General features: G+C 35.8%; 3 protein-coding genes across 8 annotated transcripts in view; 1 reads left to right on the forward strand and 2 right to left on the reverse strand.

Moving 5' to 3' along the window:
- Window positions 1-712: 712 nt before the first annotated feature.
- On the forward strand, window positions 713-2,149 carry LOC105147007 (uncharacterized). Of its 2 annotated transcripts, XM_011057700.2 has the most exons (4): window positions 716-1,010; window positions 1,145-1,226; window positions 1,288-1,459; window positions 1,658-2,149. In XM_011057700.2, the coding sequence occupies exons 1-4, from the start codon at window positions 987-989 to the stop codon at window positions 1,926-1,928; spliced, it is 549 nt and encodes a 182-aa protein (XP_011056002.1). In that variant the 5' UTR covers window positions 716-986; the 3' UTR covers window positions 1,929-2,149. The 2 variants fall into 2 exon arrangements, with proteins under 2 accessions (XP_011056004.1, XP_011056002.1); XM_011057702.2 differs by lacking the exon at window positions 1,145-1,226 and having other exon boundaries at window positions 713-1,010.
- Window positions 2,150-2,857: 708 nt separating this feature from the next.
- Window positions 2,858-26,587, reverse strand: part of Pkn (serine/threonine-protein kinase N) — a 37,209-nt gene continuing 13,479 nt past the window's right edge. For 2 of the 4 annotated variants that reach the window (XM_087413825.1, XM_011057696.2), the window contains exons 4-18: window positions 17,928-18,031; window positions 17,090-17,294; window positions 16,216-16,370; window positions 11,148-11,399; window positions 10,914-11,064; window positions 10,762-10,849; window positions 10,324-10,679; window positions 10,015-10,250; window positions 8,795-8,962; window positions 7,941-8,258; window positions 7,707-7,858; window positions 7,409-7,628; window positions 7,223-7,330; window positions 7,015-7,155; window positions 2,858-6,854 (exon numbers count right to left, since the gene is read on the reverse strand). In XM_087413825.1, coding sequence (XP_087269951.1) covers window positions 6,711-6,854; window positions 7,015-7,155; window positions 7,223-7,330; window positions 7,409-7,628; window positions 7,707-7,858; window positions 7,941-8,258; window positions 8,795-8,962; window positions 10,015-10,250; window positions 10,324-10,679; window positions 10,762-10,849; window positions 10,914-11,064; window positions 11,148-11,399; window positions 16,216-16,370; window positions 17,090-17,294; window positions 17,928-18,031 — 2,798 coding nt within the window. In that variant the 3' untranslated portion in view covers window positions 2,858-6,710. The remainder of the gene's footprint in view (window positions 6,855-7,014; window positions 7,156-7,222; window positions 7,331-7,408; window positions 7,629-7,706; window positions 7,859-7,940; window positions 8,259-8,794; window positions 8,963-10,014; window positions 10,251-10,323; window positions 10,680-10,761; window positions 10,850-10,913; window positions 11,065-11,147; window positions 11,400-16,215; window positions 16,371-17,089; window positions 17,295-17,927; window positions 18,032-26,587) is intronic. The other 2 variants (XM_011057697.2, XM_011057699.2) reach the window with 2 other exon arrangements.
- On the reverse strand, window positions 11,552-15,788 carry LOC105147005 (uncharacterized). Of its 2 annotated transcripts, none has more exons than XM_087413826.1 (2): window positions 13,297-15,788; window positions 11,552-13,206 (listed from the first exon to the last, which is right to left on the reverse strand). In XM_087413826.1, the coding sequence occupies exons 1-2, from the start codon at window positions 14,200-14,202 to the stop codon at window positions 11,920-11,922; spliced, it is 2,193 nt and encodes a 730-aa protein (XP_087269952.1). In that variant the 5' UTR covers window positions 14,203-15,788; the 3' UTR covers window positions 11,552-11,919. The 2 variants fall into 2 exon arrangements, with proteins under 2 accessions (XP_087269952.1, XP_011055997.2); XM_011057695.2 differs by having other exon boundaries at window positions 11,552-13,209; window positions 13,297-15,785.

A 26,587-nucleotide genomic window follows, 5' to 3' on the forward strand; every position in this document is an offset into this window, starting at 1 on the left:
TCTTCATGAAGACATTTAGCTATAAAAAGAAATCGGAAAACTTCAGTTTCATGACATATTGCATTAATTAGAGCTTGAAGATAGAGGTGTGTCATCTTTTCTGCAAATGTATTGCAGGAAATGGTGTTTTCGCATGGATACGATTTAATTTTTCAGAATTTACTGCAACAGTTTTTGCATTAAATATTCTGAAAAAAAATCCTTTTCTTCTCTGGAAGAATATCAAGATTGCTGAATGTAATAAACAGAAATCGAACTCACCTAGAATATCCTTATAAGGGGCTTCTCTCCGCGGTTAGACATTGAAGGATAATTCAATTCCGGACCAGACAATTTTGATTGTGGTAATGATTTCCACTATACGTTCTCACTATGGATCTTAAAAAATTCGTATTGTTCGTTTGACTCTCTTTAAAAGAAAGAAGATAAGGACGCTTCGTTTGCTTCTCATTTTCACTCATAATGAAGAAAATTCGAGAACTTCGTTTTAGATAAATTATAAATCCAGCTTTATAGTTTCACTTTTCCTTCTATTAAATTCGTTGTGTTCTATCTTTGTTGCATCTTCGATGTATGTTCTGGCGACATCCTTGCACGACCAAGAGAAACTTTCAACTCGAAAGGTAAGCAAGTCGTTCTCTCCTTAGGTAACGTTTTGCCGTGTATTTTTTCTGACTTTAAACGCCAGATGGAGGCAACTCATCCCACAATGGAGGTTAATGGAGGACGTAGAACTGATGGAAGTCGTGGAACAAATGTGAAAAGAAGTATGTGAACGATGTGAACACTACCAGAGGTAGTTGAGGGTGAGAACGACTTGGAACGTTGGAACTTGGAACTATATGTCATTAGACTGCATTGAACACATGTGTTGGTTCTCATTGATATTCTTTTCCCAAGCTGCGATGACAATTAACGACAAGTAGGTTTCTCGCCAAAAAAAAAAACGGGACATTCCACTCCTGCGTCTCGCGTGCACGAGAAAGATGTACGACATATGCCATCCCAGCGTGAGTAATCGTTTTACTCGGATAATCAAAAAAATGTGTGCGATCTCTTTAGTCCGAGAATGTGCATGCCTATGTATGTATAAATATTTCGTACGTAAGATTATTTTGCAATCGTTCTCAATGTACGCTTGCAGTATTATCATCTGTGCAAACTTGGCTGTAATGACGCGATAAAAACGAGCACCGCCTTTTATGTCTACATTGAAATATGCGAAGGTATTGTATTTAATTTAAGGGGGTGGCAAACGCGAAATCTATCCTTGTGACGATTTTTCAGTGAAGCGATACTGGGATGTCAAATACAAATATAACGAAGAACTTGACGTGATCTATTTCGAAGTGAAGAAAAGGGAGAATTCTCAGGCAGAGATCTATGTGCCTTGGCCAACGAAATACAATATCTGCTTGGACAAGATTGAGAAAATGCAACAATTATTGCAAAATAAACGGTAATTTTGCGATTTTATTTCATTCTTAATTTTCACGTATCTTGGATATTTTTGTAACATGGTTCTATTCCTGTTCTTTTTAGTTGACTTCTTACACGATTCATCTTTCTTTTTTTCTAAAAAAAATTCTAAAAAAGAACTGACCTAATAATGAATATATATTATTATATTTCTAAATAATAAAATTTGATTCAACAGATTGACATTCGTATTTAAATCAGAAGATAGCAGTAGTGTTTTCTATACAGTGACCACTGGCCTCTCAAAACCAGCTACACCAGAAACGAGTAAACAACAAAAAGAAAAAGCCGAAAAGATACTTAACCTAGAAAGTGAAATTCGAAGAAATACATCAAATTTATATGAATTAGCAAAGACTTTAAGTTCTACTCACGAAACTAGCGAACAAATTGATTTAAATACTACAGACTCTTTGAATATTGAACATCCTAGTGTGGAGATATTATGATACTTTTCTTTTACTTAATTTATAATTTTGATCTCATCTATGTCTGTTGTCTGTATATTGGTATTTATCTTTTTTTATTACACACTTTACAGCTTATGTATCAAACACATAACAGTTAAACACGTAAAAAGTACTGACACGTTGGAAATAAATCTTCTAATATGAATATATTGTAATTTTTGAACATAATAAAATAATTTTCGTTGCAATAAAAAAGTAAACCATGTTTATTAGAGAAGGTGCATTTAAAAATAGGGAGAGATATATTTATTTTTAATATTTATTTTTTAAAGTAATTCACATATATAATGCGGATTTTAAGAATACTTCTAAAGATTGCATAATTGTTTAAAGTGATATGTGATAAGCTGCCACTGCAAATATATGAATGAAATAAATTAATTTAAAAAAATTTTCATCTCTAGCCATGTATTATTAGTAGTCGCTACAAAATACGAGGCACATAAATTTCCTTATTATAAAACTAATGATAAACATAGCGAACATTTTAACCAAACTTATATCTATAGTAATTTCTATGTAATTATGTTATATATAAAAAAATACATATAACGAAATAATCTAATAAATCTTTATAAATCAAGAGTAAATCTATCTACAAAACACCATAAGATGTTTGTATATATGTACATAAAAATTTTAAATTATCGCATTTTGGACCATACATATGTTCCATAAAATCATTAAATAATTTAATTCTTTCTGTAAAAAGCTGCATATATCAGTGGAAAAAATAATTTGTTCACACACGATGCCATCTTCTAACATATACCAAGTTACACATTATAAAACGGAAAATATAAAATGATATGAGATTTGATGTAAAAATATTATCATTTAAAATCGTTTTAAAAGATAAAGTTTTCAAAGATTGTAGACTTCGGCAGTTGAAAGTAGCATAAAAAGGATAATATTGCATAGTTTTTTTCAGCTATGTAAAATACAAAAATAACATACACGTCAATGGACATCTAGAATCTAGAATGTTATTTTTTGCGAAATGTAAATAATTTCATTATTAAATTAATGAAAGATTAGGGTTTTCTCTCACGCAAGATCCATTTCAAATTGCTTCACAAATTACAATATATTTTTTTCTGCCTGTTTTACTACTAAAAGCGTTGTCACGTAAATTTTCATAAATTTTATATTCTTTACTTCAGAGCTGTATAATATCAAAAAGGTCGGATTTAAAACTTTATATACACTAATAGAAAACAGGCATATAAAAAATTATTCATATCTTTCAAATTATCTTCCACTGTCGTATATTATGTTCAAGATTCAAAAATATTTTAGGAATACCTAAAATATTTTTCTACAGATCTGAACTCATCCTGCATGTATAAGAATTATATATAAAATAGATACCAAAATGGTTATATATGTATATAAATTTATAATTGCAGTAAGGCAACTAGATCTCGAGATACTCGAATCTATCACTAATGACACGGTTAACTTTTCATGACAATATTCAATATTGAAAAAGTAATTTCACAAGGTAAATTCACAAGTAATTCTGGTCATTACATATTTACGTCTTATTAATATTAAAAAGAGCAATATTGAAAATAAAACTTAGTAAATCTCACTAACATAGATAATATTTCAGCAATCAATATTTACATTTAACAAAATCAGATTTAATTATATTTTAATTTCATAGTATGACAAATTGAACAAATCTACAATAAAATTAAATGAACTATTATAATCAAGTTATACATTTACCAAGTTCTATTTGAAATATCTCATTTTATATCTCATCGTTATAAAGTCCTTAGTTCAATCTTCAATTTTAATTCTAAAACATACATATAGAGATAAATGACAGGTCGAAAAGTTTATATACAATATCGGATTACTTCTTACTATAATAGCCAGTAATTTTTCCTAGTTCTATTGCATATTACATATCAAAAATTGTTCGATTATTGTAGGCACCTTTTAAGAGATGGGTGAAGTGTATCATGGGTTACCTTTAATTAGATTGTGTATATGTGGAAGTTCTACAGAAAGAATCGAAATCTTATAAAGGATTAATTATTAAATTCTAAAGTTACAATATGTAGATAATAGCATCTGTAAAGAAGAGTTCTGTAATAATTATAAGAAAAATTAATTTAAAAGTTTTTCGTAAGTAAAATCTAATAGCTACTTCAATATTACACAGCTTTCAAATCATATCATCTCTGCAAAAATTAAAATCGAATCTTAAAAGATGTTCAAGTATGTTCATAGTAAAACGTGGACACGTCTTACAATAATAATTTGTTGTAAAGTTAATTAAAATTGATCGTACAATACTATACGAATAATTATTGAACATAGAAATATCATTCATTATTCTTTCGACACTTTTGGTTATATATTTTATATATACATGATATGAAGCACATGAACTAGTAAAAGTATCTTATAAACTAGAATATGAATGTACATAATTAAAATGATGAAATATAGTAGGGATGAAATATAATTGGGATACATGTTAAACGAACCTAAAGGACCTTTGATATATAATATTGTGCTGCTTCACATGATGTCATTGGACTCGTATGTATGTCTAACGTCACCGTTCTTGCAAAATTAGCTATACATGGATTAAATTTCCAATTATCATAACACACAATATATGATTAGTTTAATCGAAATGCTAAATATTACTGTCAAAATGATCATTGTTGTTGCACATACATAGCGCCATTTCAATTTCAATTCTTTATCACATGAGCATGAGCAAGTATAGCTACATTTTGATTTACTTTATGCTTTCTTAATGAATGTGTTAATATTTTTGTTATTATTATGATTATCCTTTAAGTTCCGTAAGGATATATAAAATCTTTGAGTAATATTGCATGTATTACTGTACATAATTAGCAATATACAGATAACGAAACGTTGAAAATAATATATATCTTCACGCAAAAGGACATCCATACATATTTAATACTAAGCTTTAGCAACAGGACAATGTCTGGAGATCACTTTTGCAAATGTAATCTAAAATTATTCTCAGTTATATGCAAAAAAAAACTTCTTTGTCGAAAGATTAATAGGCTTCATTCGCTTTCTCCTTTACTTGACAAGAATGATTGATTGGAACCTCTTAACTTTTAAAAATACGATCATAAATTCATACAATATTACTTTATCCAACCAGAGATTGTAAATTCATGTATATCAACTATTTACTAAAAATGTACATACAACTCATAACATTAGCGGAAAACCTGAGATTCGATAAAAGAAGTTTCTAAAGCGAACTTCACACTACAAGATGATTCTTGATGAATGTTATTCTCTGAAAACTTTATATATTTTCGCATTGTCCCTTACAAATAATTAACACTATATAATTCCTAGCATTCAGTACATTTTCAAAAACATTCTAATTTACCATGAGGGCTAAACAAAAAAAAACGTACTTTGGGAAACCAAAAAGTTAGAAAGATTCTGACGTAATTGTAGTCTAAAGAACTGTCAGAGTCAAATTAAAAGGGCAATCTCAGAAAAGGCAGATTTTCAAAACAATGAACAACTAAGTTGCATTCGTCATACAAGATGGTTCTTCTTCAGAACGACTATCCAGGATTTGTGACTGGAATGTCTATGCAAGAGGTCCATCTGATCATACAGTTTGTATCAATACAAAGATCAAAAATTGAAATGAGTTGACTCATTTTTGGTGAATTTTTAGCTAATATATTGTTGCGCTATAAAAAGCGTTTTCAATTTTAAGATTATTATTATTTTACCATGTTTATATCTTCGAAACTCAGACAATCAAATAACCAAAAAATCAATAACCAAAAAAGAAATTTTCTCTTATGGATGGGCAATTTTTTCACTGTTCCCAAACTTTCTATATGTGCAACCGAAAGTGTTGGGAATAACTCATGATAAGAAAACATTTGTTTCCAATTCTTCTAACCAGCTTATTAATGAACATGAAATGACGGATACTATGAGGACCACTTACAACAGAGATTCACAATCTATATGAAGAGATACCTTGTTTAGGGATTCTTAGCGAAGTCATTCGCTAAACAATGAGCAATCGAGAGCACCAGAATTATATTCATCCGCACCAGAATTATATTCATCATATTAGTTGAGAGCGTGATATCAAATAGAAGAGATATATAGATCTTTTAAGTTTTTAGCCTCTTGGTAATCGTTGCAACAAAGCGAAGAAATTAGTTCAAAAATGGCAGATGGTTTTTTGGAATATTCAAATAATATAGAAACAAATATCTTTTGTTATAACGATTATTTTAGTTCGAACAGAAGACATTCAGAATGTCTTCGATTGATTTCAAGATGATGGTTTGAGATTGATTATACGATTGATCAGTTAGATCAGTCTAGATGTATACTGTGATCAATGATCAACAGTGATCATTGTTACAATTCATATGATTATACTCAAGAAGTTAGATGAGATGTTAGTCTCACTAATTAATAGATCTCAACTTATGGAGCTGCATTCATGTACACACCACTTTGGTTGAAAAATTTCTCTTGTAAATGTGCCTACTGTGATCATTAACATAGTATCCAAAATAAAAAATCTATACATGATGTATGACATATGATATATATTGCTCAGATAAACAAACGTAAATACTACCGGCTGCGCAATTTCATAACATGAAGCAACTTTTTCTTCATTATGTTGATATTTTCTCATAGGGAAAATATACATCAACATAAACTAATCGTAATAATTAATATCTCTATTAATTATTACGGCTAGCACCAATCAGCCATATAAGTAAAGTCTTTAAATAGACTCTGCTCTAGGTCGCTAAGAGGCCGAGGATCTTTTGGAGGCGTTAGTTGTGGCTTCTCTGATGTAAACTCTTCATCGAAATTACTTACATCTTCCACTGAATGCTAATAACAGAGAAATATTTCCATGCAAATATTACATTAAAAAAAATATCTAATTTATTTCTGATATTTCAACTGATATTTAAAATTTATCCATGACAAAATAGATGTAATTTCTTTCTCTCTTATGTATTCAAATTTGAATTTATAAATTAATACTTACAATTACTGGTACGAAAGGTGGTTTCACACGTCTTAGGAGTAAATCATCCCAAGCTATATGTCTGAAAAATGCTTGTTTCTTAACATCTTCGGCGTCTCTTTCACTGCTACCTAATCTCCTTTCTGGATTCTTTCTAAGTAACTATTACAGAAAATACACATGGATAAGTTTTATATAGTGAAACAAAAAAAAATAATAAAATACTTACTCTTCTCATGATTGCAATTGCTTCCAAAGAAAGGAATCTTGGATATCGTACTTCGTCATTTACAATAGAATCAAATACTTCTTCTTCATCATCACCTGGGAAAGGGGACTGAAATACATTTTTATTTAATATTCAATATAAGTATATTTAAAACAAATATATACTACATAAAAAAAATAAAATTACCTCTCCAACCAACATTTCAAATATTAAGACTCCAAGACCCCACCAATCTACAGCTCGTGTATAAGAAGTTTCTGTTAGCACTTCAGGCGCTAAGAATTCAGGAGTACCGCAGAAAGTACCTGTTCTATCTCCAAATCCCATACCTTCTTTACATAAACCAAAGTCTGCGATTTTAACGTAACCTTCTGTATCTAATAGCAGATTATCTAACTTCAAGTCTCTGCAAATGAAATATACTATGAAATATATAAATTATAAAAAAATATATTATTGAATTATTTATATGCCGATTATATACCTGTAAATAATACGATTTTCGTGTAAATATTGCAATCCAAGAACTACACAAGCGGAATAAAACACAGCGCGTGGCTCTCCGAAAACATCAGCATGTATATGCATCATAAGATCACCGCCAGCTGCATATTCCATTACAAAACATACATGTGCCTAAAAAGAATTCATTTTTCTCATTCTCTTCTATCTTAAAAAATGTATTAAAAATATTAGAGTAAAGAACTATTATCCCTACCTCAGTTTGAAAGCACGCAAATAAATTAACGAGAAAAGGATGGCGCGTCGTGTTTGCTACTTCGAATATTCTCTTTTCAGAAAGCAATGATTCCACTTCATCTCTGGCTATAATATCTCCTTTCTTCAAGGCTTTAATTGCGAAGTACTCTCCCGTATTTCTATATTGCGACAGTATTACTTTGCCGAAATGTCCACGACCGAGTACGGAGAGTAATCTGAAATTCTCCAAGGTCATACCAGTGAGCTGAGAATGCCTTCTTGACTCGTAGGCACTATCTCTATATTGAAGAGGTCTAACTGGCATTTCATATACAATCTGAAAGACAAAGTTATAGTTGAAATAACTAGTTATAAAATAGTATTTATTACATAAATGAATATTTTAATGCATTATTATTATTATTATTATTATTATTATTATTATTATTATTATTATTATTATTAAGTTAGGTATATTAAAAGTAATTACTGTATATAAGAAAATTATATGTTAGTATATCATAAAAATAAGACATTTTGAAGATGTGTCCTAGATCTTACAATGGCAGGTTAGGCTGTAATATTTTAATTATTAAAATTTTCATGTGATTATTAATTTTATTCTATCTAGCGTATACTATAAAATAATTAAAAATACATGCAATGCACAGAAAGATTCGGAGAAAGAGTAAAGATTAAAGATATATATATATATATATATATATATATATATGATAATTTATAAAGATAAAAATGAAATAATTTACATTATAAGATAAAGCATTACAAGAAATTATATTTCTTTCTTTAATATTTACATGCAACATACTAAAGCAAGCAAAGCAATGCTGTGTGTACATGGAGGATATGTACCTCATCCTCAGGAAACTCGACGACAGGTTGGGGCGAGGGTGTGCGTGGAGAGGGTGGTGCAATCAGCACAGGGCGGGGCTCTGTCACAAGGGGCCTCAAATTTGCACCCTGAGGCCCGCCCTTTTCCTCGTTGTGCAGAAAATCAAACTCCCTTAATGCACTCTGTAACTACATTGCTGTCTCTTTACCTCTAATTCTTTATTGACTGCAGCAAATTTTAGATTGCGCATCGAAATTGTTTAAATTGGAGACATGCATAGCTATTATTTTAATATATAATTTGAATTTTGAAATACATGTTTTACAATGGCTTGTGATTTATCATAATAGGGAGTTTTTTGTTTTGGGAAATTTTTGTTTTCGAAAAATTGAAAGGATAATATAAATACATATTGCTTTAATCGACTGTACGAGAAAATAAAATTATATCATATTTATTGTAAAATAATTCATATAACACATATATACATACATACATACATACATATATATATATATATATATATATAAGGTGTAGTAAAAAGAAATCCATTATTTTTCCAATAGATGGCTTTAATAATCTGTATCTCGTCTACGCGTGATACAGATTACTAAAGCCATCTATTGGAAAAATAATGGATTTCTTTTTACTACACCTAATATATAGTTGCCACAAATTATATATTCATTTAATAAAGAAAGTGTGTAATGACTACAAGATATTCTCTTAAAGCAAGTGCAAATTAAACTAATACTACCTTTTTATAATTGCAGAAATACATAATATATCTAATAACATGCCCCATCAAAATATATACACATCCATTAGAATTATAATTTTTTAGAAAATGTATCTATTTATCACACATTTATTTTATAAACTATTTTGTCCCATAACCAAGATTCCCAGCCTTGAAATTCTAATATATTGCTACAATCTTCTTGTAAAGTGATTAAAAGTAGACATATCGTAGAAATTACGATATATGAGAATAATAAATTATATGTATTCGTAACATAATGAAAAATGTCCATACACATATCATATAAACTTATAACAATTACGTAACAATTTGCGACATTAGCAATCTTATATATCTTTACATCAAAAGCAAAGATTGACAAATACATATAATGCAATAAACAACATTTCTAACAAACAATACTATCGTGTATCAATATAGAGCATTTTCATTAAAAAATAATGATATATATAGAAATACGTATATACAAAGACTTACCTCTTGATCCAATTTGGGAGGTGGTGTAGGTGCAGGTGTAGGTTTTTTTGTCACAGTTGGTGGCGGTGGAGGAGGATGCTCCGGAGGACGTGGCAGAGTTGGACTACTACTCGATGTTGACATACCTAAAGGCCGTGCGCCACCCAATCCACCTTTCTCCGGATCGGGCACTTCGCCGGGAGTTTCAGGCTTATCTTCTACTGAGGTATCAAATACAAGTTGCAATGGTTGTGGTCCTGCAAATCGAAATGTATTAATTAAACTCTTGGCAAGACTATGCATTTTACGTAGACGAATTTTAATCTTTACCTGACGGTGGACTTTCTGAGCTTCTGGAATTGTGCAATGAAGGCGCCGAACGTTTAAGCAGTCTACCCCACGTCGCGACATTTATATTCATTTGATTTGCTCTTGGGAAATTTTTCACTTGCTGCTTAAAGATTTTGCGTTGACGCTGTAATTTAGGCTTTCGCGATATCATCGGATTTAGGAATTTTATTTCTGCGAACAGAAGGCCTTGTGGTTCCAATTGTAGAGCCATGCCATGTCGAACGTCATCAATGAATTCTTCTAAACGTAAAAACTTAACCGCACAAAGAGATCTCCAATCTTTCCAATAAATGCCTATTTCAAGTTCTCTTGATTTATCAAGCTCAATAGAAAACCTAAAAATTTTTATTGGATACACAAAATGCGCAATTGAATTATTCACATAATTGAGTTAATGCATTAATTAATTAGTATTACCTTTGGTCCCAAGCTTGTTGGGAACATGGACGCCAACTAGTTTGTCCTACGGTTTGATTATCCAATTTTATAACTGCCATAATATCATCTGAAAATAATGATATTTAATAAAAGGATTCAAAGATGTTATTCTCAAAATATCAAAAACTTACTGCTTGTTTCGTCTTTCACACTATATGATTTGCTTGAGCTGCGTCCTGTAACACCTTTAACGAAACTACGTAAATCAGGACTAGCAGGGTGTTCCCTCCTTGTACGCCCAGGCACTTCTTCTGCTAAGTCTTGACATCCCATTAATCTTACCTAAACACATCGCGACATGTATTATAGTACAAAAAAAATAATACCATTGATCAGTTAACTGTCTGTAATGTTCTTCAATATACCTCTAATTGTCCTGTGACAGCTGCGCATCTCGATACTGAAGCTGGTACAGTAGCTTTACCCTCCAAAGGACCGCGAAACGGTTGTAATGATGTATATGTAACAGGAACTGGACTAGCTGACTGAACGCTAGCTAACTCTCTCTTTAACTGAGCTGCGGTACCGCTGTCAGGAGGTAACTCTTGCCTTCTGAGCTCGAGGGACAATCTAAGTAAGTCCAATTTTCTACTGGATTCCGCGAGGCTTGCTTGCGCCTGTAGTAATTTATGATTTATATAATAACGTGCCATTGTGAGCTAAGATATTTAACACCAGTTTAATGTAAAGAGGGGATTATATACAATATATATATATATATATATATATATATATATATATATATATATATATATAAGTAACACACAAATGATGTCCGACATAAATTTATTAACGATGCAATCAATATAATACATCCTTGTTAATTTTTATAAATGCTCAATTTTCAGCAGAATGTGTTTTTTAGCAGTCCTCGTAATAATTAATTTAGATAAAAAAAGCTATGTATATATAGAGTATATGGAATACTTTAAGAAATATAAATTAAGCACACAAATCACAATATACGGGTTTATATTGTCCTTAATCGCCTTTGAATGCAATGGAACGCAATTTATTTTTTAAGCATACAAATCTTATAACATAAATAAATAAAGTGGAAAGGTATTTGTCGTCTTGTAAAAACTAAAGAATCAATATATTTATAATAAAATCCTCAAGAGCTAATGAAATTGAATGTCACTCTTTTCGCGATTTGAAGGCCGGATGACGTTCGAGTTCACTTAATGAAGAAGATCGTCCTCTGCCTCCGTCCTCGAAATATCTTCGACAATGCTCGCACGAACATGTCGGATTTTTCGAGGGACCTATATGATGACCGGGTTTTCGAAACGCACTGACTACTGCTCCAAATTTTGAGGCTTTTAGAATATGTTCAGTTCTTTCTCCATACAGTGTAGTGAAGGGAGACGTTACGCGGGAGGGTATAGTCGAAGGAAGAGGAGAAGGGCTCTTTGATCCAAACGGACCAATATGATCGCGTAAAACATTCGTATAAGGGACATAATCTTTGTGTATCGCAAACCGAGAGTGTTCTTCTTGAGCACTTTTATGCTCCGAGTCTAAATTAGTCACACTAGATTCCTCGATTTGACCTTTGCTCGTACAACAGACGATCGAATCTCTTTTAACAAATCGTGATTTATCATCGCCAGATATGAAACTCCAACCGACTGCTCCGCTCTCGTCGGAATCCTCAGCACTGTCCCCAGACGACCAATTTATTTCATGCTTCTCGAAGTACTCTCTCATCTTCTTATTCTGTAGCAGATGTTTCCGTTCAATTTGCGGCGATCGCCAGATTCTGTTTTTGTCATTGTCAGTTTTTGCCAAAATATCCAATTTCCGTATTCTGTCGCGATCCGCGGCATTGGCGTATTCAAAGCTGTCACAAGGTGTCAAGCCAGATTTACTGTTGATCAGGGATTCAATATCGGAGAATGTGTCCTTTGATGATGTCATAGTTGAATCGTAATCGCATGGCGAAAGAGCCGTGCTGGACGACACTGTGGACCACGGAACGGAATCAAGATCCCGTATCCCGCTGTACGAGCTGAATCGCGAGGGGTAAAGAGAACTCAGAACCTCATCGCTATCGTATCCCTTCGAACTAGCTAACGAGGGCATTCTCATCGGTGCATTTCTGAAACTTGCGCATCGTCGCTCGGCACTGCGCTTCAAAAACGCATTTGCATCTTGAAATCCTCGCGGCAAGTTATCTGCCGCTTGAGTGTGAATGACTTTGACGTCGTCGTTTTCAAAGACGGTCATAGGAGTGCTGTGATTGTCCTCGCTGATCGCGTCTGTGCTGGCATCGTCATCGGATCCTGTGCAATACACATCGATGTGCACCGTTCGCGACTTGCGCTTACTGCTGTCCTCTTTCGCGGATGAGTCCGATTTTTCTGGATCGGTCGAAGGACCGGTACTGGTATTCCCAACCGATGCTGGGGGCGATCGGATTTCCTGCTAAAAGAAGATGATCGTCGCATTTGAGATTCGTGATGAACAATCTGTTTCATATATTTACTGCATGTTGCAGAATCCATGACTCACCTCCTTTTTCTGCTCGCTACGCTGGCTAGCACCAGTACCAAATTTCCTTCTAATTTTGCTACTCTTTACAGTCGACGACGAGCGCACCGATTCGATGTCGGTGGTTTGCGATGCCGCGTCCTTGCTTACCGCAGTGGCCCTACTGGCATTGGCAGTCTTTTCTGCGACGCGAGTGCAAAAATGCGTGGTGAAGGCACTCGATGCGCTTCCTTCCGCACAATCCTCACAGACTTCCGGAACCGTGCTGAATTGATGACGTGAAAAGACGTATTGATGCGGAGTTCGACGGTGCCACTGATCAACAGATGGAACTTTCTCAGGATTAGGCTTATCCGCGCCTACGGTGGATAGTACAATGCTGCACGTGCTTTTGCATCGATGATTGTACTGTTGAGAAGAGCGTCGCGCAGGCAAGGACGAATACGTGTGCGGCGAGAACTGTTCGCTGGTATAGCCAGAGTCAGAAACGTTCGCTCGGCCTTTAGATGAGATAGAGTCGTCGTTACCAGACGAGCCCGAGCGTGGCAGAGTATACGATCCGCTTGATTTCTCGGGCGGTGTGGACGTGAAGAGTATATTGCCCCGTTGAAAGCCGTAGCCGCCGGCGGTACTACCAGATGACAGGAAAGCGTTGGACGTGGTGGCTGACGTCGACGTTGATGTCGAGTTCGGTTCGCTCGTGTTCCAGCGGCATATCATGCGAATGCCACCCGCGTCAGTGGTGGTACTAGTACCCGGAGGCATTTGCACGGTCTCGGAGGTCACCGTGTCGCCGTGGCGGATCGTGACTTCGGCGCGCACAAGCCACGGTGGCACCTGGCTCGAGCTACCGTCGCCCGAATTATCCTGACGTCCGTACATCTTGCGCCTCTCTTCCTCCTCAGCCTCCGCCGTGCCTTCATCCATCGCACGACATTATTGTTATCCAATCGGCTCTGCTGCCAGGAAAATACGTCCAAGTGATCTGCTCTCTTCTCCTCCGTACCGAAGAGGTTCTTCTTCTGTTCATGGATTTGAAGTCTCTCTGCTCGAACGTACACAAAATGCCGGCGATTAATCACCCGTGACCATTTATCTCTAATTTTTCATCTAATTTCATAATATATTGAAAAGAAATCTTATATAATGATATCTATTTAAGAGTTGAGCTGCTTGTGCTTCACAATCCCGTTCGTGGCGCAGTTTTTCCCGGAAGGATGGTAATACTGCGGTATTGCATCGCCACCAATCTATTTTCGGGTCCCGTGTTCGAGAACTATCCAAGTGCGTTTCTTTCCGCTTTAACGTTGCAAAATTTTAGCGCCGATAAGAAGATACTTCGATACGATATAGTAATCGTCGCTTTGCATTCTATTATTCTGTACATATAAAATATGTTTAATAGCTGTGACAGCTGTGATGTGTCAATTCATTATTGCATATTACACAATATTTCTGCGATTGTTGCAACCATTGCGGTTTCCATCTCTTGTAAGGCAACAAACTGAGCGACGATGTATATAATTAGCACAATATAAATTTGGAGTAACATACAGTCGCATCAAAAATAATTTTTTAAAATAATGTAGCATTTTTTTATATGCTCGACGGTCACTGACGTAATAATTGTGCGCAATAATAATGCACGGTCAGGTGAGATGTACTACGATACAAAAATCGATGTACAAGTTGCTTAAAAATTTCAATTAAGATTGTAGACTATTCAGTCTCAATAATTGCCGGTAGTCGAGAGTATTCGAAACACAGATATTTTACGTGAGCGTGAAATTATTTACCACGTACAATCTAAAAGGCAACGAATCGATTATTTCTGAGTAACTCGCATACGTTACACACATTCAAACATCCAAGGATCAAACAAGATTTAAACTTCCGCTAAGTAACGGATTGTTTATGGCTCGATTAGAAATGTTTGAGCGTCCAGTTAGTATACAAGTATCCTGACAGCTTAAATCGATTCTAAAGCAGACGTCAGTCTTCTTTGGAGTGCAGCGTTCGAGAAGAGAGCGGAGGGGCGACTCCAAACAGGCTACGATTATTGGGCGGCTTCGTGTCAGTCTTCGAGTTCAGATCATAATTAACAGCCACGCTTATCCGAACGCGTGGTCGATATCTTCTTGGATGTCCACTTGATGGACGTATACATTCCACGGGCGCCTCCTTCGCAGTCGGCCGGTGCACATGTCGTCGGTTTATCGCGGTGCTTACGATACTGGATGATGCCAGTTCTCCTCGAGAGATGGTAACTAAGCGCGACCCGAAAAGGCGTCACGAGAAACGGCGGGGTGGCGCGGGTATTCGGCAAGCTATTTTGAGAGACGCGTATACGCCGCCACCGACCCTCCATGTCGACATGCATTACGCCGACGTCGCCCGCGCGATCCGGCTGTCGACAAGAAGTCGTTTTCGTACTGGCGCAACGGACAAACGCCCCCTCGTCGAAATCACATCACCACTCACATGAGATCTGTCTCCAACACTAATTCTCAAAACTATTATAAATTAATCAATTTACAGAAAATGTTTTCCCAATCAATTGACTTAAAACAATCTAAAAATTTTATAGAAAACATAACGTAGATAGACATCTACGTTAAAAAAAAATTTTTAATATGGCAAATAAGGCAATGGGATATTCTCATATATTTGCTCATTGCGTTTGCTGATTTAAAAGAAAAATATTCATCTTGTTGCGCTAGAAGCGGAAATTGTCCTCATTGTGCATTTTCACTAAGAGAGTAGTCGGACAATTTCCACGTTATTATCATTTCGAAACAGCTCTGTCGGTGAAGTGACGTAAATGGCTTCCTTTAACGCTACATATACAAACACCTTTCGCAAATTGCGTGTCACACGCAAAACTCCGGCTTCCGTTTCCACGTCGACGGATAGCGAATTGAAAAAGAAATGACCACGTACCTCGGTTAGGGCCTTCTTATCAGCAACTTTGGCACTTTGTAGAAGACGTATCACGTTCTTGGCACCTTCTACAACTGCTGCTTCTATTCGTAATCGATGCCGTAGCTCCTCCACCCTTTCCTCCAACGCGAGCTCCAAACTGGGCTCGTACCTATCTGTAAAAGCATTATATTTATTATTCATATTACATTCGACAAAAAGATTATACTCGCAACGTTAACCATTACTCGTACAAAGCTTTCATTTATCTACAGCGCATGATTATCTTCTTACGTAATGTATCCACCCACGTTTTATAGCGAGGAAAAAGTAAACCATTATACGCGTAACGAATATATCCTTCGACGAACAAAGCGCTTCCTTCCAAGAAATGCCATTTACTACAATAACGAACATATGCAACATTGTACTTTTATAATGAATACACGACACGAATTCCTGGGTGAGATACGAATGTATACCGTGTTCTGAGACAGTTTCATTACCGCAGTAAATGTCAGCTTACTGTCTTCATTCCGTAAACCTCACGTTAACAATGAAATCAGAAATGTATACAGCTTAACTATGGTCGTTCAAACAATTAGAACGATAAAGCTGACGATACGTTCGACAGAATTAAGCAGAACTTCTGATAGCGCGTACATTATTTAAATAAACGAAACATTTCAACTCCCCGATTCACACGCGATACCGTAAATTTATGCTGGTACAACTAATGTCTTTAAGTTTATTGCAATCAATATTGGAGAACTAATTGTTTTATTTGTAGAAAAATATTTGAGAGACGGAGAATATTCTTTCAATCATCTTCTCTTTCTCAATTTCAATCAAATATTGCATACACAAATTATTATTAATAATGATCGGTATGTACCTTTATTACTAGCTGTTTCACCGTTCGGTGGTGGTGCATCGCCTCGTTGTTGCTGCCGTGATTGGCGCACCTTCATAATCCGCATACGTAGGAACTCGATTTTGGCGCGGGAATCATCTAGCATTTGTTGAGCCTCCTGTAGCAGTTTCTTGTCGCGATGGCCACTTGTTAAACTCTGTATCATGTTTTCAGCACCCTGCTTGACCTACCGTGAATATAAAACACATGACATTCTACGTGTATTATTTTATTAAAATTTAATTATAATATATGGCATTGAACGTTAAACGTCCATGTTAAAAGTCCAATGTACAAAAAAATTAACCACTTTGTTAAAAAGAGAAAATAGGAAGGTATAATTGCGAAGGTATAATTAACGCTTCTACATTAATAAGTGATAACTGCAAAGAGTCCGGACGCGTTAGTCTAATTATTTCAAATCCCTGCGTGATGTAACGAGAGATTATTTTTAGTAAGAGAAAAACTATGAGCGACTCACTGCGCTGACTCACGCGAGGCTGATACAAGAAAAGTGAAAGAGAACTATCGAAGTTCTGCGTAATCATTCAGAAAGTTGTACATAACGACTTTGCGAGAATTACATTCTAAATATATATTATTAAGAAGTTATATCGACATATAATATATTTATTATTGAAAGAGATGTTATTTTGTTATCGGTATTCTCCGATATCGCAATTGCTGCTAAAAATCTTGATAAGTGACAGCTTGATATCGCGCAATGTCATTCATGTTCACGGATATCGCAAATGCCTGCTTGAGATTTTGAAATGTATAGCATAATTCAATAGTGTCTCTTCAGCAAACGGATTTTTACCTTCAGTTCGATATTGAGCTGCTTTTCCAAGGACAGAAGCCGAAGATCCGTGAATAGACCTTCCTGACTCGGCGACGAAGGCCCCATCGGTGATAGAGGCGTGTCTGAAACAAAAATAAACGTTCACGAAATAAAAGAATCCTATATGACCTGATGTATCGGTGATACCAATGTTAAACGGCGAACGAAATATCTCTTGATGAAACGGAACACTGTACCAGCTTAAAAAAGTGATCATAAAAAAATAGCCATATACATACACACATACACACGAGGGAAGTTTGATAAGTCGGTGACTGTCTTTTAATTTTTTTTTGTTTATTAAAATTCCGCTTATTTTTCAACACTCCTTTCGAAAAGTCACTAACTTATCAAACTGCCCACGTATATACATAAATACATACATATATATATATATGTGTGCGTGCGTGCGTGTGTGTGCGTGTGCGTGTGTGTGTGTGTTTTCTAACACTACGTGCGCTTTCTTTAGCCCGCGGGTATCCTTCTTCACGTTACATCCGGATTTTCCACGTTAGTATATAAGCAACCGCCGCCGTACACATTTTTTCATGTCTGACAGTCTCCATGATTTGACAAGCGAGATCGTACAGCACGCTTGGATCCTACTTTCCATCACCTAGTGCTGACATGCTGAAAACGCCCAGACTCCCACGTATTCAAGCCAAGTATATGGGGGAGTGTGGAAAAAAAGTGATGTCCCGCTTTGTTTCAGGAACACGCCGTTATGAATTTCCCATCGCTTCCTTTTCACCGCGTTCATTCTGCCTGTCTATCATAAACGTCTTCGAGATATAACGGGGGATTATCTGACAATTGCGTCAGACGCTACTCTTGCAGAACGACGGAATCTCTACGTACGCGAATAAACTTATGACCACATTTTATAATACAATAATGCATACACAATGTAGTAATATTAGGATGCGTACGAATAAAATACCGCGTTATATGTAATTCGTACCGGAACGGTGTGGGAATACAAGTCATAATTACGAGCGTTATTTCCGTGCCCGCCGGAACTTTCAACAATTACATTAATCAGTGTACTTTATGTAATTATTTATATATCGCGTTATTCTTTGTTATATTTCGTATATTTTAATGACGCAGACGTGCTCTGATGTTTCCCTAATTGCGAACTCCTCAAGGATATATATAAATAATTGCTTACATAATGCAAACCATTTAAACATATACGAATGTATTCTCTTGAAATGTAAATTAACCCTCTGTCTTCCGTAAGACTTAAAAAAAAAAAAATTCGGATTATTTTTCAACATCTCTATTATCAAATAGTTTTTAATTCAAATGTTATTTAATAAAACTGAATCTAATTAAATATAATTTAATAATTAAAAAATATAAAAATAATTTAATAAATTTGAGCAAAAATGAGGGTGAAATTCAGAATGAAATTTCACGTGCTAAAAAAAGATTCAAATTGCGGATTCAAAACGACGGATTAATTTCAGTATAAAAAATGTCAATTTTTCTTCGTTTCTTCGAACAATTCATTTTACTTTAAACGATAGGTTACATCGTTATTTCAAGGCCGATGTGATTCACGTCGGTCGTTGTCGGCGACGACAACGTTGCATCGTGTATGACTAGCGCACGAATTTAGCTCGTTAGTGCTGCGATGTGGGGCACCCTTTCCTTCATCGAAATATGCCTATTATGCACTCATGCCTGGGCGCGCGGGAAGCTACCGTAAACACGTGCACGGTTCCACGGTTCCGCGATTTCTCTACGCGCGCGCGTACGCACATACGCACATAAGCACGCACGCACGCACGCACGCACGCACGCACGTCGCGATAAACGACGCGTAGTGCCCGTTCAATGCGAATGGGCGAACGCGGACAGACACGCTTTGCACACCGTCTATGCACGAGCATGTCTGACGTGTCCGAATAAGGCGATGAGGGAGCGAGCAGATGCACGATTTTTCACGCGATACTTCAAATACGCTATATCAACAAAAATGTATGTTAATTGTTAGCTTAGAGGTCAGGAATCACATGAATGCCTAAATGATCGGCACGAAAACTAAGTATCTATATTTGTAATGTTATTTATGCTCCTTTAGCATGGAACGCAAGAGATCGTAAATATCCCGAGAAGTTCTGCAAATGTACATATGAATTAGAACTGAAGCCGATTGCATGGGAGATCATTATTTCCGATATGCATAATTCGGATATGCACATTTCGATACTTTACATTTGTTATGGTAAATAGGATGGTTCTGCTGAAGCTAAAAATTTAAATGGATACAGATTTAAAAATGGTTTTTATTATTTTATTAGATAATCAAAATAATCAAAAGAGCGTTTGAACTGGTTGCTAAAACGTAATTATTTTGATGACTTACCAAAATTATTTTCAAATCCATATCTACCACCTAAATTTTTTAATGCATCCGCGAAATCATTCTTTCAGTGCAGGTAGATTTCTTTTTACGAAGCACACTTCTCGGAAAAGAATCTAATCGGCAAGGATTTATTTTTACGACTCCAATCGCAAAGAATTTAATTCCCTGCACATAAAAGTTTATAGATCTTATCAATTCCCGGTGACTCCATCGACAAACCTCTCGAACAATCGCGGGATGGCTATTATTCCCAGGAATCACAAGTAGATATTACGAGAAAATATATCGAGAGAAACGGAGAGCTCGAGTCTGCGCGAATGTGCAAACACGTACCAGGCTTTACAATGCGGCGAAAACGACGGCGGAGGCGGAGGCGGTATAAAAGAGTTTGTGTGGACAATGCGGCATCGAGAGCTTCGCGAAACCGTGTCATTAGCGCAGCTCGGCCGAACACGTGCCCCATTATATTCTGCACTTCTGCCCTTGCCCGCCGTAGCATGCGGAGGTCCGGCGACAAAGGCTTTCCTTGTTTTTGATACCGTCAACTGCACCCATCTACCCACCCTTCCTGATCGCCCTTCCGCCCGTCCTCGTTGCTCTCTCTCTCTCGAACTGCCTCTTTCCCCCTTTTTTTTTTTAACATCCTTTCGCCGAACAAACCGAGAAAGTATCGACGTACGCGAGAGTTTGCGAGGGAAAAAGAAGGAAAAAGAAACGAAAGGGTGGTTGTGCAAAACGCGCAAGGTGGCTGCAGCTATTCGCAGCCACTGTCGTGTGTCGGTTCAATGAACTCGCCGGGCGCGGCGCACGCAACCCTTTCGGTAGGGAGAGTGCGTGCGCTCTCGAGAAACGGATAATTGCTCTCTGCCTTTTGCTCGCAGCGAAAGGAGAAAAGGACAGCGCAGCGACCGCGCGAGATGGTTATGCAAAACGTATCGAGGCGATATGCTACCACCAGTGCTCTGTTAGTCTTTGTACTCAAATGAAAAGTTATTTAAACTCTCTGTTTGCAATTCGAACTTTTTTTGGCGCAAGCAAAATTTCACTCTCAAATTTCAACATCATTTTCGTTCAAATTTTCAATTTTATTAAATAACATTTTTGAGATAAAAAAAATTCTAAATTCTTTGAAGGAACTCTCACTCTAAAGAATGAAAATTAAGCCAGTCTTGAAAAGTGGCTCAATTTTCAATTTTTAAGAGTAAGATTTTCACTATAAAAGTTACTATAAAAGGTTTAGAGAGTAATATAATAGAGATGAAAAGTAAAAAAAATATGTGGGCTGGGAACAAAAAAGACTCAAATTGCAGACGGAAGATTAATATCCTTCAAATCTTGAAAAATATGTCGGAAATATGTAAATCTTTCTATTTTATTATCTTAATATGGAAAGTCGCATTAAAAATTCGTGTAATAATCTCTCAAGAATATACAGAAATTATATACGGTAATTTCTCGCTGGTTATACGCAACTGCAATATGCATTAATGCTATCGCGCGATGCATACTGGTCTTGTCGTCTCTCCATTCCATTCATAACTCTGCTCGCGTCAAAGCTATTCCATCTACAGGAACGTGAGTTAGCGATACGTTCATAAAGTATGAATGCGTCGAGGAGGGAGAGCTCTTGTACAGTTCGTTAATGCACGTAAGAAGCAATTGTTCGTGTGTGATGATTGTCAGCAACATCCTTATTACGGCACTGACTAAAATAATTACCGTAACTCCGCGAGACGCAAGAGTGCGAGGCGCTTTATTTATACATCTAAGCCAGCATCGACATCAAGAGTTACACACATATGCGTTTCTAGCATCTCGTCATCTAACAAATGATTGCGTCAAGTGGACGCAACGCGATCTCTGTAAAGTTCCCATGGCTAAAATACTTTTCTCGGATATCTGACTCTCTCGAGTTCCAGATAATACCTCTCGAGAGAGAGCTTTATTAAAGAGTATTATGACTCCAAGTCAATTTCAACAAAATAAAAAAATTGTTATCAATTTCTATATCTATAAAACCGTGATATTGATTTTATATCTCCGGATTTTTATTTTTTACATTTAATTCATTAAAATTCTTGCGAACATCGCGGTTTCTAGTTAAAAAAAAAATTATAATTCTATCAATTAAGTATACCAAAGTTATGAAAGTAGTATGCTAACTTTTTGGAAATCATAAGTACTGGCTGCGTTTAGCAGAAGAAGCAGTTTTGCAACTGCAGTTGTAAAATTCTTTAATATGATTGATTTTGCCCTTAGTTTCTCATTGAATCCAAATGTGCAAACCAATTATATTAAAGAATTTTACAACAATTGCAAAGCTGTTTTTTCTAAATGTTTTTAAGATTCAAGTTGCACAATATTTATTGAAAATTGATAAATACTTTTCTCTTTTTCTTTTTTAAATAACAATCGAATTAAAAATATTCTCGACAATAATCATATTTTAAAACGGTACATAATATAGGCAGAATGCTGGATTTAACACCTTGTAATGTCTAAAAAAAAAAATAAAAATAAAAATAACCTACAATGACCTTTGGTGCACCTTAGGTAGCGCAATTTTTTATCGCGTATCAGGCCAACTTTATAAACAGTGCCCGAGGCGCCGATTAGCATAAACGGCAAAAGCGTACCGAGAAATTAGCATATACCTTAAAAAACCTACGGCAAGTAACCTCCGAGCGTTCGGTAAGTAGCAGTTAAGTTATTAGCATAGAGCCACCGGTTGGTTGCACCGATCGAGAAAATCGCGGGACCGGTCCGATAGAAAGTGCTGCCTTAAAAAAGCAATAATGTAGTGGCAGTTATGCCAGCGAAAATCACTTAAAATCGAGTTCGAGTAATACAGCGACGCACACGCAGTCGCGACGCACAATTTGCCGAGAGACTACGGAGATGAATTAATAATTATTTGCGAGAACAAAATTCTCCTCGTCGTGAATGCTTCATATCCTTGACACGGGCTACCGGAACCTATCGGTTATCCACAATCATTGAATGATCGTAGGCGTCAATTGCCATCCACGGTAAACGCATCGCACACGAATGCAGACGGGATGAAAGTCCGCGTTAGACAGCAGCGATTTTATATGACGAATGGAACGAGTTACAAGATGTTTATATCTTATACGAGGTTTGTAGACTTGCTCATAATCTCGAGCACCAATTCCTGCAAGATTTATACTGATAACATCGGAATCATGTATTATGTAAGTTAGACAAAATAAAATTCTGAGATATTTTTAGATTTCAATGTGATAATGTGCATTTTTCTAAGATCAATATACTTTTGATACGAAATAATTAAATATAACATATCGCAGATGGATCTTCGTATGTATCGATGAGAACGAATATTAAGATTGTAAATGTCTATTATATGTAATAAAAATTGCAGGTGTACTGAGAGAGTCACTCGGCAAAAACGAAATACCCGTTTCTCGACTTGATTAAGAAATTCTACGAGTTGATGAGATCTGATAACAAACTCAATATATTCGTCCGCTCCAGTTATACGGAAGCGCAATGAGTTACATTACTGTGCAATACGGTATTACGTGCGTCCGGAGGGGTCTTATGTTACGGAACTACATTAGGTCTGTGTTATATTAAGTAGCTACATATACGGAACATCCGATTTAACGGTAATGGAAAGAACGATTTTGTTGATTAAAAATGTAGATAGATAGAACTGAAAATAATTTTGTTAGACCATCAAATTAGTTATGTAGGAAATTTAAAAGCTTTGATAAATAATGCTGCAAAAAATATCGAAATTTTTGCAACTCTCATCATATTTGAGTTTCTCAATAATTATTTTGATAGTTTAACAAAATTATTTTCAGATCTGTATATAGATAAATTTTTAGATATTCCGGCAAAATCGTTTTTTCCATGTATGAATATATTATACTTTACATATATTCTTATAAATTAAACATATTGCAGCGATTCTTACGTTATAGTTACGTTACTGCTAAATAACTCAAGGATATTATTTCTCTTTCGAGAACCACAAATATTTCAGTCATGAACGTAAAAATTTTAACGTTGCATGATACGTTCTTGCGGCTGTATTTCCGACGCTTCAAATGGCAACTTGAGTGACTTATTTAGTTACGAACCTATGCGCGACCACTTAAAATTTATTAACTCGTAAATGCTTGGCCCCTATACCGTTACTGTGTTACGAATGTGCACATTCGATAAAGTGCACTTCATAAATTCATGTGTATGGTATCCTGCGGTCAATAAGCTTCATAATCGACTCGCCTCATAAAATCTAGCGGAATTTCCGCGATTGAACTGCAGCGCCAAGGCGTATCGTGATTCATCAGGGATTTCCTCACCAGGAAGATAACTGATAATTAGAGCGAACCATACCAATTGCTACTTGTAAAACACATTTACGTTCTTATAACATATACTTTCATTTCTAAGCGATTCGCCAATCCGTTACAGTTTTTACATAAGTATAAGCTTACAGTCTTTCGAAATAATCTTCTCTTTGATCATTTCTTCACGAGATATCACAGAGTTTTATGCCTCTAGTTTTATTCGTCCGCGCGCGGACGATTTTTCGACTGTCGCGGGATCTTAAATCGGACCCGGAGGGAGGACAGGTAGTCCACAAAGATCGGGTCCGGCCAGCCGGTCAGTCAGGTAAGAGCAGACAGGTAAAGGAAAGAGGATTGGAGAGGGCTTCCCCTGAGAGCATCGACGATGGAATGCGAAAGCGTGGGTTCGGTTTGGCCGTAACGCGATCTTGATATACAGAGAAGAGTGCGGGATGATCGGGGACCAGGAGAGCTTCGGGGCCTATGTACGCACGAGTAACGGTACTCCGACGCGATCGCTCGATCCCAATCGCCTCTCTCGTAATATGTTCTCGATCGTCTCGCATCGTACACGCATCTGTACGTGTATGTTTGTATATGTGCGTTTTCGCCGTTGCACACAGCAGGAGAGCGCGTGTCTCGGCAGAGCTGGAAAGTGAACGAGCGTTGTCGTCCGTTGGCGTTTGCCTCGTACCGCTCGCTATCCTCGCGAAACGCCAAGAAAGAGAGAAGAGTGGACTTTCTCCTTGATCCCGAAACTATATACTGCCACGCGCTGAATCGATGGGATTGTTTTTTGAATAAATTTTTGGAGAATCATTATCTTTTGTAGACAGTGATAGAGACTCTGTTATAGAGTCTCTACTATTGTCTACAATGTGATTATGAATGATTTTGCTGAAATATCCATAAATTTTGCTACAGATCGGACAATAATTTTGTTAGGCCGTCAAAATATTTGTGTAGAAAACTTAAGCATAATGAGCAACAAATTTTAATACTATATTCTAGCAATCAACGACATTTTTTACTTTGATAGTCCAATAAAATTTTCAGTTCTATATCTAGCTAAATTTTTAGATACTTCAGCAAAACCGTTCCTTCCGTATATCTACTTCTTGCATATATCTCATTTTAACTTGTACTGTTTAACTTTATAATTTTATTTAAAATATAATAGAATGAGGAACAATAACATTATAATGAGATTTTATATATATATATATATATATATATATATATATATATATATATATGTATATGTATATGTATATAAGGAGAAAGTACATAGGTATATCTTTCTCGTAGAATTTTGATAAAATTACTCATGGCTAGACTTGTTATCTCTAGTAGACAATAATGCGTTTGGTAGTAAGAAGAATTTTATTCCTTGTTTCCTTCGTCGGTTTTCAGAATTGTTGAACTCTTAGTTAACATCAATTGTTCTTTTCAGTTGAACTTCTTGCGTCGTTTATCTTTTCTCTTTTTCTCCCAGACATAGAAAGAAAAAGAGGAAAGATGAACGATGCAAGAGGTTCAACTGAAAAAAATAGACCTAATAATAGTAACTTGAGAAATGCTGTGCGTCTCAGTGTAAGTCTCAAGATCGCACACTGACTCGTTTCTACCAATGTAGATTAACCTTTATCTCAGTTCAAGTTATTTTTTTCTGTTCTAAGAACTAAAAAAGGCTGAATAGTAAGTTATACTGCGATTAAAGTTAATCTACATTGGAAATGGATGGCTACATGAATGGTGCATCTTCTTCATACAGGGGGAAACTGAATGAACCAACCCCGAGGCAGGTTGCTAGACTCGAGACCAAGTATGATGATGACTGACTTAACTCGAGTGGATAGAGAGCGTCTCGGGGTCCAAGGTATAAATAGCTGCTACCACTTACCGTCAATTCAGAGCGAGCGCAA

Source organism: Acromyrmex echinatior, chromosome 15, assembly GCF_024713525.1.
Source record: "Acromyrmex echinatior isolate Ae372 chromosome 15, ASM2471352v2, whole genome shotgun sequence".
Taxonomy (NCBI): domain Eukaryota; kingdom Metazoa; phylum Arthropoda; class Insecta; order Hymenoptera; family Formicidae; genus Acromyrmex; species Acromyrmex echinatior.